Source organism: Vanellus vanellus (genome assembly GCF_965231255.1).
Source record: "Vanellus vanellus genome assembly, chromosome: 1".
Taxonomy (NCBI): Eukaryota; Metazoa; Chordata; class Aves; order Charadriiformes; family Charadriidae; genus Vanellus; species Vanellus vanellus.
Window position 1 is genome coordinate 25,494,549 of NC_138905.1, and position 15,846 is coordinate 25,510,394.

The 15,846-nt window shown below is 39.5% G+C and overlaps 1 protein-coding gene across 6 annotated transcripts in view; it reads left to right on the plus strand.

Annotated features, from left to right (window-relative positions):
- The window catches only part of CADPS2 (calcium dependent secretion activator 2), a gene marked incomplete at its 5' end in the record, with an annotated part of 318,699 nt that overhangs the window by 102,653 nt on the left and 200,200 nt on the right, over positions 1-15,846 (plus strand). For all 6 annotated transcript variants that reach the window (XM_082495412.1, XM_082495415.1, XM_082495411.1 and 3 more), the window contains one exon: positions 1,986-2,318. In XM_082495412.1, coding sequence (XP_082351538.1) covers positions 1,986-2,318 — 333 coding nt within the window. The remainder of the gene's footprint in view (positions 1-1,985; positions 2,319-15,846) is intronic.

The window sequence follows — 15,846 nt, forward strand, 5'->3', positions numbered from 1 at the left end:
GGCTTTCTGGGACAATGGTGGAAATAGTAACTCCATTGGCATGAAACTGGTGGCATACCATTCTCCATAGAGTAGCAAGTCCCATAAACTTATTTTTAGAATTAACAAAAAAAAAAAAAAAAAAGCAACCATATAACAGCTCGGAAAAGCTTTGAAACTGAGGAGACAGATCTCAAGAAATATAACTGAAGCAAAGGATTTTGAGTTTAACATGAAGTGTACCATATGTCATTCAGGAACAGGAATAACGAGACATTTAATAGCTTTTTAGTGCATCTTAATGTGTCAAATTTGAGGCACGTATGGTACACTCCTAACTGAATTTCCATTCTCTTATGGTTTTCTGTTGCAAACAAAGTCTTAGAAACTGAGTCTTTCTGTTCAACTGTTATTATTTTTTAATTATCTCAAATACATGTAGTTCATTTTAAAGACGATGTTACATTTTTTTTCCTCAGGAAGAATTTTGGTAAACTGCCACTCAAAAAAGAATAGTACAGTAAGAGCTTTAGGTACAATGGATTCTTTTTCAGAACGAACCGTGTACTTTTTGTAGTCAGTTATTCACACCTTGGGTTTATATTTTGAGTAATTTCCTTTATTATCCACCATATCTTTTATGAAAGAATTATCGTGGAATAACTTTTTAATATTTAATAAAAATACAGTTTATTAGCCGAAGCATTCAGAAGGGAAGATTTTTAACATCAGGGATATGTACAAATTTTATTTTGTATTTGCACGTACCTGTATAAAAATTTAGTTTGCCCAACATGAAGATGCCATCATTTTGTCAATGTTGCGGCCACCAAGTGTTACAAGAGTCCTCCCCTTCCCCAGGTAAGTATTGAAAAAATCGAGCAGACTTTTCCTGCAGTCTAACAGAAAATCAACTTCAAAATCAGAATTAATTTTTTAATTAGTCTGGTTCATAAGTCAAGGGAAGTGCTAGCAGCTTTTCAGCCCTGGCATTCTGGGTTAATGGTTTTGAATAATGTGATTGAAAGAAGGTAATGAAAGGTGAATGATATTCTGATGGTTTTACAGTGTGTGTTTTGCACTGATCCAGTTATATTGGCAATGCATAGGGTCCAATAGGGTCTTGGATAAATATGAGATTTTGGGGGGAAAGAGCCTATAAATATTTTTAATTTCATTCTTTCTTCTGCATCTGCTTTCTCTCGTTGGCTATGCCAACTAGTGTGATGGAGGATTTAATGCTGTTTATGGACAATACAGTGTAGCTGTATTTGAAGTCATCTTTAAAATACTTTTTTTTTCTATTTGATTTCCAGTGAAGCTGTTAGAGAAATGAATCAATTGTAATTGCAGACTGTTAAAACAAGGAAAGGCTTAATATCCTTCTACCTGTTTGTGTTGATAAGTTTTATTGCTGAGTGGAATTTCTGATTATTATTTGTTTTGAAATGAGATTCAATATTTGTGTAGCATTTTTAGGAAATTAATATCAGCATTAATTGACAGTAACCATATCAGGTCCCTTTATGAATAAGAATTTAACCTTAGATACTTCTGTTTCCAAAAACGGAAATCTATCATGGTACACTTAAAGCATAAAACATGATTAGCAGATATTGGTGATGGTTTTTTTTGAATAATCTATTTGGGCAAGTACTTTTAGGCTTAAACTGCAGCCTTCTGTACAATATCAATTAGGATATCTGTTGAAAGATATATTTTATAAGTAACTGCATTTTTAAATATGTTACAGAGAAAGGTAGAATCATAGAATCGTCTAGGTCAAAAGGGACCTTTAAGATCATCAAGTCCAACCATCAACCTAACACTGCCAACACCACCACTAAACCATGTCCCTAAGCACCACGTCTACCCATCTTTTTTCCTTGTAAAGCCATCTTACATAGAAGCAAAATAGTAGCTTGTAATCCCTTTATAAGGGATTGTGTTTGTGTCCATGCCTAACTTTTTCTGTTTCTTCTTTTTCTGTTCTTTTATTTTAAAAGGTATTTCTCAAGAGTGACCGGGTTGCAAGAATGGTCCACAGCGGAGGATGTTCTGCAAATGACTTTAGAGATGTTTTTAAGAAAAACATAGAAAAGAGGGTCCGAAGTTTGCCGGAAATCGATGGATTAAGCAAAGAGACAGTGTTAAGTTCTTGGCTAGCCAAATACGATGCCATATACAGGGGAGAAGAGGACTTATGCAAACAGCCGAATAGAATGGCCCTAAGTGCTGTATCGGAGCTGATTCTGAGCAAGGAACAGCTTTATGAAATGTTTCAGCAGATTCTAGGGATCAAAAAATTGGAACACCAGTTGATTTATAATGCCTGCCAAGTAAGTATTGGTGTCACTCGGTTCTGTTGTGTTCAAAATATCTCCCCCCCACCAACAGGTCAAGCACTTCCTCCCTGTGTGCAGAAGCCTTCAGTTTTAAGTACATCTCTGCAGTCCAAGGAGATGAGACCCCTCAGGGAGGAATCTTTGCATCATTTGGTCGCTGGAGAGCACTTGGAAAAAGGGTTTGCCAGAGTATACGGTACAGGGATCTCATGACACCTTTTACGGTGTCACAGCTCTAGTGATTTGGGTGATTCTGCAGAATGTTCTGTGGTCTATATACCTGCATACCCTCGTATAAATTACATATGTATGTTTGTACATACATTTGTGTGTATGCGTATACATCGTTAGATGCGTATTTGCTGCCACAAATAGATAGGTGACAAGTGGTTGAATTCAGGACGCTCTTGGCCATCCGGTATCTAGAAGTTCAGTATGTTAGAACTCAATGTGCTTCATTTCAAACACCATCTACGAAGCTAATTTGCACATTTTTACTTTGATGTTTTGTCGGATAAGAGTGATGTTCCCCATAAATTACTAAGGCCAAGACTAACAGTCTATTCAGCAATCAAATTTAGATTTATATGTATAATCTGTTGCTAATCAGTAGTGTAAATGGTATGTAAAAATATTTTATCTGGCCAGTCTTCATAGTGATGCAACTCTAAATTACCACTTACTTAGGGAGGAAAAACCTGAAAAAAGTAAGGTATTTTTGAAAGTCTCGCAACTGACCAACATGGATGTGGCATTTACACTGAGTTCGCACCACTTTCTACACTGTCTATCAAATAGTACACCAGACTACAGCTAAGCTGTTTTCCATATATTATGCTGAAGGATGGCTTGTAGTTATGGGCCATCTTAATACAGGTACGAATGAGAAATCTTGGACGTTGTTGCCTACTTCATTTATGGAGTAGTGTGGCATGAAATCATGTAACTGTTCTATGATCAAAACAACTGTGACGTTTAATCCTTCTCAGGGTCATAGATCCAACTAGCAGAATGAGAAAGTCTAGTACTTTATTCTGCGTCAAATTATGAGGGCTTCTGTTTTTACTGTGAGCTGTTTGCTGACGGGGTGGAAAGAGACTTCTGAACGAGCACTGTTTTGAATGGAAAGAGATACAAAATATTTCTTCTTTTCTTCCCGTTTGCCCCATCTTTTTCCTTTTGCCTCTTAATTCACATACATGTATATCATGAAGCTGACCTCTGGGATATGCAGGTTGGTAATAAGGTGAAGCAGCACTAAAATCTTAGGGGATAATCCTGCTGATTTGGCATTTGTTTTATATAATAGAACACAGAGGCATAGGAGAATTCAGTTTGGAAAAGACTCCAGGAGGCCATTCCGTCCAACCCTCCTGCTCAAAGCAGGGTCAGCTGCAGTGACAGACCAGGTTACTGAGGGCTTTATCCAGTCAGGTCTTAAAACTTCCAAGAATGGAGATAGACTGTGCAAACTCTCTGGGCAACCTGTTCCAATACCTAAAAACATGAAAAAATATAACTTTTTTTTTTTCCTCAAAAGCAGATAACTTGTTACTTACAGTAGAAATTCTGTATGGATTCCTGGCTCCTCTGGTGTCTGATGATTGCTGAATCTTAGGTTATACGTCACTGAACGGTCAAACTCTGCTGTTAGTCTGCGCTGTTCTAGAGGAACACAACCGTCCGTGATTGTAGAGCTTTGAACAATTAAAAAAAAATTGTTTCTTCTGTCTGGAAGTGGTTCTGATGATACAGTCCATGAGGTTCTTCTGTTTGTGTACTTGAAGGCTTCTTTGTTTTGGTTCTTAATTGTAGGAATATTGATTGGCAAATATCAATAAATTTTTGTCTGTTCTCAGTCCATAACCTACAGAGAGAATGAAACATTGCAGTGACCCATTTTTGTCTGCTACCGTGGTAGTATTTTGAGCATGGGGTGATGTTTTTTCCTGTTTTTTTCAGTTGCAAATTAAAGAGGAAGTAATCTTGTGGTAGGTAGAAAGGGAGTAAAGACGGATTGATCATCATGATGTGTGCAAAAGATGACTCAATGAGATTAGGAAAAGACTCTTCTCTTGCTCTTTGAGCACTGAAGGTTGTAAAATCTCCTGTGCAGGTCTCCAAAGTACACATTGTTTACCTTCAAGCCTATCCCCTTCTTGTTTGGGGTTCTAGCTTTCTGAAGATTTTAGTCTTCCAAGGCAAGGATGAGATTACTTTGCTAAAGCAAAAACTTCCATTATGTACTCCAACAGAGTTGCTACCATCCATACATTTTATATCCTGTTCCTGTGGTCCAGTCAAGCACATAATACACCAAAGGTACGAAGAAAGTCTGTTGCAAAGAAAAAGGCAACAATCATCGCCTTCCCAGGAAGCATATTGCAGACAGCAGCCAGGCTCTGATAATGTAATGCCTCTTCTCCTTTGGCAAAATCCCTTATTTCTCATTATAGTTTTAATAAATACTTTAGTTTAGGCTGTATCTTATTCCTTTCTATTGACAGTGTATTTATAGAAGATGAGATGAAGTTAGACTTGGATTTCAGTCAGCACCAGCAGTTTTCATTCTGCCCTAGAAGCCTCTATCTGTCTTTATGGAAGTGCTCACTTTCATTTCCCTTAGCTGCTGCTGCTTAGAATACTAGAGACTTGCAGATAATGATAATCAATAGTGTCTGGGAGCAGTCAGATAAGTGAAAGTCCAAACAGATGTTAAAATTGTATTTTTGATAGAGGTTTTGATGAGTAAGCTTCTAGCCTGTGCTTCTAGCAGAAAATCAGATATAAGAAATTCTGTATATTTTGCAGCTCTGAGAAACAGCTGCCCTTAACAGCAAATCTGTACAGTTATAATTTGTTCAGAAAACTCTGTCTTTTTCTTCCCCCCTTTTTTTGTTCCTTCCAGCCCTTTGGAAATAGGAAACAGAAAAATGTCTTACATTGTCGATGATAAGAGTAAATTACCTGCACCTACAGGGCTTCTAAGGATGCTATTTGTAACAGTAGGAGGTATTGTCTGCCAGCCTCCTCCTTGTGACTTTCTCTGCATTTAGAAACTTTCTATTGGTTTTCAGCAGCTTTTGCTCCCCAGCCTGTTCTAAATGGAGCATTCCCTTCAACTCTTAAACCTTTGGGTGTCTTGCAGCAGCTCCTCAGACAGCTCTGCTATGGTGTGGGTTACTGACCAGTTGCCGGTCTCCATCCTTTGTGTGATAGCAGTGAGAAACAGCGTTGGTTCAATCGGCACAAGAACTTAATCAAAAATAAAGTGAATAGTAATAGACCTCTGACATTTTTAAACACAGTCCACATAGCTATGAGAATTTTATGTGTTTTTCTTGGAAGAACAACTTTTTGTCACAATCTTTTAACGCATCCTAAATGCCTAAGCTTGTCCTTAGGTAGTGAACATTAACGGGACATTCACATTAGATGTTTAAGACTTCTTCTAAGATCTTATTTTCAACTTTACAACTTAGAGCAAGGCCAGGAACTGCTGCCAACCAACTATATCTCTTTGTGATTAAAAGATTCAATTTGGTAAGTGCTGATACTTTCACCTGATTTTTGTTTACATTGTGTTGCCTTGAGCTGCATTTTATGATAAAGAAATGATTGCCAGTTATCGGGGACTTAATGAGCTCCTTGACTCACTTTTGAGATGCCTGGCCACAGTGTGATGTAACGATTTCTTTGATTTATAGAGATCAAACATGGTATAATCTTTTTTTCTTTTTTTTTTAAATTTTTTTAATTATTCACTGATGTAGAGGATAACTTTGATGCAGAAAGTCAAACTGAAAGTCAAACTCCGTGATGTGTGGCCAGGCACTATTATTACACCACTTCACCAGTACCAGAATTTCTGTCAGGTAAATCATCACTCCACAGAGAGGTTATTTTATTTTGAAAGTACCTTTGTAGTGTTGACTTCTTTGGCTTATCTAAATCCCTTGTCTTTGGTGCGGGGAGGAGAGAACAATGATTTTCATAATGAAAGAATTCTTGCAAGTCACATTCTCTTTTCCGACAGGTAATAAATAATTTTGAGAATAATGTAACAGTTTTTAAGAAGAATTATTTGCTAAGCCTTCTACTGTCAGCTTTTTGGGAATCAACCACGAACTAATTCTTCTGGAAATAGCTTTAGATTGTACTTTGCTGCAAGACATAATTTTCTGTTTAAAAGCCTTATGTTGTGTCTGGTTCACATCCTTTATTATCTTTAGAGTTTTCAAGATGTAACTCTTTGTATAAGTGTCTAATACTGAGAATGATGGACTATATTGTATCTTCCATAATAAATTTTTGTATTTTTAATTACGCTAATATTTTCTGTCAAGAATTTCTCCTGAACTAAAGTCTGCTTATGGTGCTCAGTACAATTGGACTGTTTCACCCAGCACTTCACTGAAGTCTGGTTAATTATGCAGGTTCGGAAATAATTCAAATTAAGAGCAATTTTTAATTTGCAACAAGGCCTTCATGACTTTTGAGTGTTTGTAGTTCTAATCCTTTGTTCAGTAAAATCATGAAAAGTAGTGCAGTTATGTAGCGGGTTATAGTATTTCCCATACTTCTGGATATTTTTCTTAGAAGCTTTCATGCCCTCTATAAGTAATAGGGACAAATGCAACTTTATGAAGCATGAATAATGATATCTTTGTACAGAAAGTGTCAGTGTGGAGTTGATAATCTTCTTCGTGAAGTAATTAAACAAGTGTTAAGATTCCCTTTAGTATATAGACCAAAACTTAAACAGATTCATTATTTTTTTAAGTTGAGACAAGGCGCAGGAAAAAAAATAATTGGTTTGGGCTGTATATTATACATATTGCATAACAGTATGTGTTCTGTATCTGAGCCTTTTTAGTCAAAAGAAAAGACACTGGCTCTGTGAGATGGTATAATGTGACCGGGGCTTCAGCTAAGCCAGTATCTTTCCGATGGTCACCAATGACTGTCATTGCCTATTTCATGATAAATTATATCTGATGACAAAGTAACCTCTGAAAAATGTTGGCAAGGTCCATTGCTGTATTTTCGGGGTAGCATCAGGTGTTAGATAAGACATCCGCTGATGCCTTAACCGTCCCTCTGGGCTGAGAATGTGCTTTTACCCAGCCTAAGATATTCCTACTCCCCTCTTTAAAAAACAAACCAACCAAAGTCATGCTGATCACCTGCTGTGTATGGGAGGTCTGTAACCTTCACGCCTTACCTGGTAAGAGGTTACTGCTGGGTTGCCAGAGCAGGTCTCCAGCGTGGGGCAGGATTAATTTGCCCTCTAGATAGAAGGCAGTTTTGCAGCGACTGCAGAGTAGAGAGCAGGCAGGATAGGAGTATGGGGAGAAGCTGCCCAGGCTCTCAGTGGGCAGAAAGGACTGCAGTGATATGGGAGATCTCTTGGGAGCAGAAAAGCAATAATTTTGTGGGACTGTGAGAGGCTATGAAGTTATAGTTAGCATTCAGGTGTTGAGCGCATTTTTATAGAATTGTGAGCCTAGAAGGTAATTAATGACAGAACAAGAGGGAATGGCTTCAAGCTCCAACAGGGTAGGTTTAGACTGAACATTAGGAAAGAATTTTTCACAGAAAGGGTGGCCGGGCATTGGAATAGGCTGCCCAGGGAGGTGGTTGAGTCACCATCCCTGGATGTGTTTAAGAGACGTTTAGATGTGGTGTTGGGGGATATGGTGTAGGGGAGAACTTTGTAGAGTAGGGTAGGTGGTTGGACTCGATGATCCCAAGGGTCTCTTCCAACCTAGACAATTCTATGATTCTATGAAAGTTTCTGCACGCAGTCGTGATGCAATAACAATATGCTTCCTTACAGAAGAGGTTAGTGCTTTAAAATTGTCATATGTGTCTGTCAGCCCAAAAAGCGTTTCATGCCTTTGATAACGGAAACGTTCAAATGTTCACACCTCAGGCTTGTTCACACATCAACTCCATTGGTTTCTAGTACCTGTAAATACAAGAATATATCTTCTCCCATGCCCTCCTCCTCGCAAAAAAAAATCTGCTTTCTGATTGCTTTTTTTTTCCCCTGTTCTTCAAGGGGAAAAAAGATCTGCCACTGTCTGTTTTTGAGCGAGAGCAGAATAATTCAAATCAAATATTTCAATGGAGAAATAAATTTTCATTTCTCACAGGATTTTAGATGTCTTTTCTACATGAGATGTCACTCTTGATTACGTGAACATGGGAGTTTAATATGAAGTTATTTCAGTGGTTATCTTTTTAAAATGTTTTTTTTTTTTTTTTTTTGCTGAGCTGCTTGCTTCATTTGTCCTCCAAGATTTCTGGAGAGGTTTTGCTCAAGACGAAAGTTTGAGTGCTTTGGAAAATCGCACTGCAAGGTCAAATACTTCTCCTAAGATTACTTCTATAATGGGACAGTGCGAAATCCAGAGCTAAGCTGAACCGTGTATGTCGGGCCAGTTTGGAGTTCCAGCTTTATAATGCGAGTTCTGGTGAAAAAGGAAGTCTTGCCACCCCCAAGTGATTCAGTTCTGTTAACACACACTGATGACATTTAAGAGGGAAAAAAAAAAAAGTTCTAGCTCCTGTAAACAAGTGTTTTTTTCTATAATAACAGAGTGTACTCTGGAAAAAAGTCTGTGATTACCCCAAAGGGTGTTGATTTGTTCTCATTTACTATAATGATAGAAGAAGGATGGAAAGAATATTAAAGCATCCTCAGAGAAGCAAGTTACTTTTTTAGCATGTTTAAATAGCTGACTCTGAACAACACGTAAAAGCCTTGCGAGTTACATAAATATTTCAAAGTACTTCTCCATTATGTTTGTAGTTGAAGGAATACTGAGAAAATATCAGAGAGGAATGGTGTGTTGGCAACAGTAATGTATTTCCAGTACTTGAGGTACTGCAGTATCCATCTTGCATTCAGCTATTGGGTGAGAAAAATTGGCTTTGACATCTGCATTTAAAAGGAAAACTTCAGTGGGACATCTGAAAACCATGAAAATATTCAAAGGTTTCCTTCTTCAGTATAAGTGTTAAGAAAAAACGTTGAGGGATAGTTCTTCACTTTTAATCACTTTTAAGACAAAATTCACTTGTGGATTATTTTTTTTTTATCATAGAGCTCTCTTTGTGCATACGTGGCTTCTGTTCTTGTGTTTTGTTTTCCAGCTGTGTGAAGGAGTTGGACATGTATGGTCTCTGGTAGCCTGAGAGACTACCAGCACTCATAGACTTACTTGTATTTTCTAAGTTAGTGTCCTTGTAGGCTGTTCTCCTGTGTATCCCCTTTCTTGTCATAAGAGGTAAGCCAGGTTTGACTGAGAATCAGCAGAGAGAGACTGAGAATTGCCCATCTCCCCTGCTCTGCCTTGTGCCTCTGAGGATTGAAATCATCAGCATTGGGATTTTGGCTGCAGATCTTTCTTTCATGCTGTTTTGTTTTCTGAGACTCTTTGGCATTCAGTGAGTGCGGAACAACGGCAGCAGAATGGGCATCTTAGCATAAAAAAAAAAAAATAAGGAAGTAGGTTTTGGCTTTGTTCAAGCAGAGCCTTTTAAGCTGCTTCTATTTCTTACCTTTCCCTGTGTTTCTTCCCCTAAAATATTCTTTTGGAGCCTTCATGAAGTAATTGATGCGGTTTTGACATTCTCCCGAGTTCCAGATCCAAGGGAGTTAAGCTGCCTCAACACTCGAAGCCAAATATATCCAGCATTTAACTTGCACTTATATTAACATCACCAGTGCATTTGACTCATCGTGTTTAATATTACCAGCTGAGGATGAAGTTCCTCTAGTTTGGTATTAAGCAATAAAAATAAATCTTTTCTCCCAAAGGCTGTAATATTATTTTTTTTAATAATATTTTTTTGGTTTTAAGGAGAAATTCTGTGTCTTCAGGTAAAATAAATACAAACCAAAGAATTTTTACAGCCACATCTCCAGACTGATGATGAAGTTTATTAATGTGTCTGATTCCTACCCTATATGTGCATTTGAATGAATGCTTGTGAGCATTCGTAAGTTCATGACCCTCAGTGTGAATTTGTCACCTGCTCTGCTTAAGACATGGTAGTATTCTGTATTCCCTCTTTATCAATTCAAAGTAAAGCAGTTTTGCTTAGAATAGTTCCTTCCTTCCCAAGGGTCAATTTGATTATTTAGGTTTGTTCCTCTGCAGGGTTTTTCATCCTGTGAAGTGTCTTCAGCAGCCAGTGTGGAGCCTGCGGAAGCAGCTGAAAAAGCCACAGGAAAAGAAGGAGCCTGTTTCCTCCGTATCACGCTCACTCCCTGGTACTGAGTGTCTTGTTCTGAAGCTTAGCTGCTTTTTTTCCCCTCATTTTTGAAAATTTTAAGGGAGAAACAGCTCTTGCGTCTTGAGAGGAACTTTTGTTGCAGCTGGCTGCCTGCACAGGGTTCCTGTGGGTTCCTGCACCCCGGTCACTCCAAAGGGAAAGGTGCAGGTAAATGTGGAAATGAGCTGGTTAACGTATACGGTAGATACCTATTTTAAACAGAAATATCCAAGCAGCCATAAGAGAGGACAGACTATCCCGTGCAAGAATAATTGTGTACGTAAGATGGCTGAGAAGATCTGCAGCTCTCTTTGAATATGCTATAATTTGAGGGTTTATTTTTTATCCTCTAGGAAGGTGTGTTTGTGGCTGTCCTAAAAATGAGAGAACTCCTCTCAGGTCACCTTTGCAGCTGTCTCCTCTGCTGAAGCTGTCCTAATCTCTAGGATCTAATCTCTCGATCTCTAATCTTCCAGGCTGTCCGCCCCAGACACCCTCTCACCCCAAAAGATGATTGGTTCTTAGCGGAAGAGCTGTCGTTCAGGGAGATGCTCTTTGGCCTGTCATTTATTCCCCTATTTTGATATTACAAGACTCAAAGATGGTTGTTCATATCATCCACATTCAGTCTGGTGTCAGTGCTGAGGCTGTCTGCTTTGTGATTAAATGTTCATCATTTCAACTTCTGACGTGTTTACAAGAAAGTGCCTGTTTCTCTCTCTGTAGGTCTTCTATAGGTAGGTAGATTATCTTCATTTTAGTTTTCTGCTACAGGCGTGAGAGAATTTTCAGGCCAACTGAAATCACCCTTTTTTGGTCAGTAACATGAGTAGAGAGAAGAAAAAATAATTGCAACCCTCAGTCTAAAAGCTTGCAGCCTACTGGGAAGGGGACGAGGAAGAGCAGAGCAAAAATGCGATTAATCTGTACTTTGTGTCCTCTATGGGAATGTGTTTCTTGAGATAACAGATAAATAAATTGACTTCCAGGCATTTTAGCTATAAACGGGAAAAATCTGAAATAAAAACGAGGCTACTTAATTAGTAGAAATGCTGACTTCTAGCTGCTGTTGAAAGGAGCAGTTGTATGGTAAGCAGTCTAGGGCTACGACAGAAGAAATATCCCTTTGCAAATTAAATAAGGAAAGAATCAATCCCTCCGTCGCCTCTGAATAAACTGTTTTCCTAACTGGTCACGCAGTGCCAAGCTTTTCTAGTGTGGGAACACTAGGGCTGCCCATAAACGAGGGAATGTAATACTGAGCCGTGCCTAAGAGACGTACGCACAATTTCTGGAGGAGCTTTGTTTTATTCCTAGGAGCACTGTAAAATCATGCTTCAGTCAATCTGGTGCAGTCTTCTCCCCATAATTCCCTCAGGAGACTGGAGACAGCAAGATCTTGCCTGAAACACCTGTCTTTTCGTAGGGAAACTTATCTGATCCAATTTTACCGTACTGGAGCAACTATTATGTTTTACAGATGGATAGCAGAAATTCTGTAACTGGTGTTTTCCCACCTGTTTAATGTTAGTAGTTTCCTCCCATTCCCGTGCTTCCAGGAGGGTGGAAGCTGGAAACTTATAACTTCTGGCAGCAGGAGAGGGCTCCCTGTCTCTTTGAAATTGTTCATCTAGAAAACTGGCTCAGGAGCCTGGCAGCAGCAGCGGATGAGTGAGTCCTGTTGTGGGAGGAATGCATGTTGGACACCTCAGGTCATGGGTTTGGGATCAAAGCACAAAGAGGAAGCAAGACGTGTTAAGTGGTTGGTGACTCCACCCTGTCCAGGAGAAAAGCACTCATCCGCTGGCCATACCTTTTTACTTCTAGCTGGGATCTGTGATGTTGCAGAGGGATTGCTGAGGCCCATCTAGCCTTCCAGCTACTGCTGCTTGCTGCTTGTCTGTGAGCACCAGTTACGTGATCTTGAGGACATCAAAGGTGACTGCAAGACTAAGAGCAAAGATGACCCAGGGTGACACATCCAACCTGCATTAATTGATGTCATCGGTGAGGCTTTGACCTTTGGTTGTGGCACCTTGTTCTGAGGAAAACTAGTAAGAAGTGATAGAATGAATCTGACAAGAAAGCGTGGACGTGTTTGTGGACAGGATTGCTAACCTAACATGGAGGATTTGAAGCTAGGTTTGTTAGAAGACAGGGAGCTAATCTCAGGGTTAAATGAGAAAGCAGTGCATGTGGAGAAGATAAATATGGTAGAAGGCTCTAAGGGAGAACAACATCCCTGCTGAGAAAGGAGAGTGTTCATAAATGTGCCTACACTAATGCCTACGCTATAGTGTCTACACTATTTGGGCAACAACCAAGAAGTCCAGTCTCTGGGTCAGTATTAGAAGGGAAAGTAATATTGGTAATGATGTGGTGAGGGTCAGATACTGACCACCTGAAGAGGATGAGGCTATCTACAAACAGCAGAAGTCTCCCAATGCCAGGCCTTGATCCTCATGGTGGATTTCAGACATCTGGCACCAAATTCTTGGGATGGCAACATGGCATTGTCCAAGCAATCAAGGAAGTTTCTATACTCTGTTGGTGGTAATTTCTGAACACAAACGCAAAAGAAGCAGTTGGGATTAGCACTCTATTTGACCTGCAGCTCACAAACAGGGAAGAGTTGGGGGTGAGCATGACCACAGGTAGCAGCTGGGCTGCAGAATTCACCAGGTAACAGTTCAGGAGTCGGAGGAAGTCTGAGAAGGTAAGCTGTGAACTTACTCTATTTAAAGAATTGCTATGCTGAGGCTCTTGAGAAGCTGTCATGCGGGGAAAAGGAGAGCCCAGGAGTGTGCAGATTTCATAAGAAAACATATTAAGAGTTCAGGAACAAACCATACTGTTGTACAGAAAGTTTGAGAATTACAGGTATTACCTTAGTCCCTGGAAAGACTGCGGAGCACAACCTCCTGCAATCCATTTTCACATCCATAAAGGTAGTCATTGTTAGTTTACGTGGATACTAAGAGCAAATCATGCCTGATTGCTTTCTTTCATGAAATGGCTAACTATGTTAATAAGGAGAGCAGTGAACGGCAATGTACCTTGACTTCAGTAAGGCTTTTAACATCATCATCCACCTCATTCACATATGTATGTTCAGGAAGTATGGTCTGGACAAGTTGTCTGTTAGAGGTCTTGAAAACTGGCTAGGTCACTATGCTGAAGGGGTGGTAGGCAGTGGTTTAAAAGCTCAATTGGTAGCTGGGAACACAGTACTCCAGAGTTTAGTATTGTTAAGTCTTGTTATTGACAGCTTGGATGATGCGACAAAATGTATCTTCCACAAATTTGTGGACGATATAAAACTGAAGGGGAGTGATGCAGCTGGCATGCTTGAACGGTTAAGGGTGATCTTGAGCATTAAGCTAACAGAAACCTCATGAAGTTCATCAAGGAGAAGCAGAAGGTTTTGCACCTTGGGCAAGGTAATTGGGCAAGGTTTTGGGCCCAGAACCAACTGTTTGAGTTGCAGCTCTGGTGAAAATCATGGCACGTCACGGCATGGCAGGATCGGGGGTGTGCAGGATGGATGTCAGGATGAGTGAGAGCCAACAATGTCCTTTAATTGGGGATGAGATCATGCTGGGCTACATTAGAAGAAGCACAGGTAGGAGACTGGAGGAGTTGGTTTTGCCCTCATCCCAGCAGTGGTGAGGGAGCTAGACTTCTGTAGCCTGGCAAAGAGGAGTCTAATGGGTGGTCTAATAGCAGCCTACCGCAAGCAACTTGGAGCAACCTTTCAAAGGCAAAGACGACTGAGGTATTACTGTGTATTAGCAGATGGTATAACAAGAATTAACTGCCACAAGCTGTTACTTAGAAGATTTAGAATGATCGTTAGAGGAAAACTACAGTATGAAGGTGTTGGAGCTAAGGAACAGGTCAGCCAGAGAAGCTGCAGAATCTTCATCTTGGAGGTTTTCAGAACTTGGCTTGACATAGCTGCAGCTGATGCATCTACTGTTACCAAGTAGGAGGCTGGGCTTAATAACCTCAAAATTGTCTATATAACCAGTGTTTCTATAGTGCTGTGTCTTATACTTACAACAAAAGTGAAGAGAAAGTTGATATGAGGTGCTGACAACAGTACACAGTTCTAAGCATTACTGTTTATGTGTTTGCTGGATATCAAAGCCTTGTTATAGTCAGTGGACATCTACCCAAGCAATGGAACCTAGAGAGTAGTAACAAGTAGACCCTTCCTTGCTGGTCAGCTGAACTCTGTATGGGGCTTCTTAAATACTGGACTAGTGTTTAGAGTTGGCTGCTTAGAGAGCATAGTCTTTGTCACTGGAGGTGCCTTCTCGTATGTTGGAGAAATACATTTCTGGGCTGGGCTAAATAAAGGTCATCCTTCTTTTGGGATAACTGGTGCATAAGGTGTTCTCTGACCTATTTTCTAAGATACGTGTTACCAGTGAAGTTGGTTGTAAACATGGGAATTTTATGATTACAAAGTCTTCTTCCAGAACAGTAACAGTTGATTGTAAATGTAAAACAGATGTTGGCTCTCTTCTTGCATCACAAAGAAAAGTTCCCCATGTTAAGGACTTACTAGTTACACACTCTTAAGCAATGTTTTTTTTCCTTTTCCTTGTTAAGGTCTTTTTCCTGATCATTAAGTAAACAGAATATAGACTGAAAAGCTGTAATATCTTTTCTTTTGAACCTCACTCCAAACACGAGCTCTTCCTTACTCTCTTACTCTCAACCTGCAAACGAACTCATTATTAGTCCTGAGCATGAAGAATAGTAGGAAAATGAAAACAATTTGATTAATACAATCCACAGAACTCCTCACTTTTGGAAAAGAATGGAGTAGATGAAGGAATGGTGAAGATCTGGCTGTGGTCACCTCAGCAATTTTTCAACCTATCTGCTGATTTGAAAGAAATTTGATGTAAGAAAAGAACTTAGAAAGGTTTCTTGGAGTACTGTATAAACAGTGCTTGATTGGAGTAGCAGGTTACAGTTCTCCATCAAGGAGAACAGCTGGTCATATCTTACTGTGTATCTACAGTATACACATGGAAAGAGAGCTTTCTACACCCCTGACCACAGGACGATTTTCAAACAGAACCTTCGTAGATAGGGAGGTCAGTTTTTCATGATGCAACACAAATCTGTAGATGAAGTTTGCCTTCTTATACATTAAGCTCTAGATTACATCTATTTCTTAGTCTTAACACTTTGGGATTTTTATTTTTATGGATGGGTATGT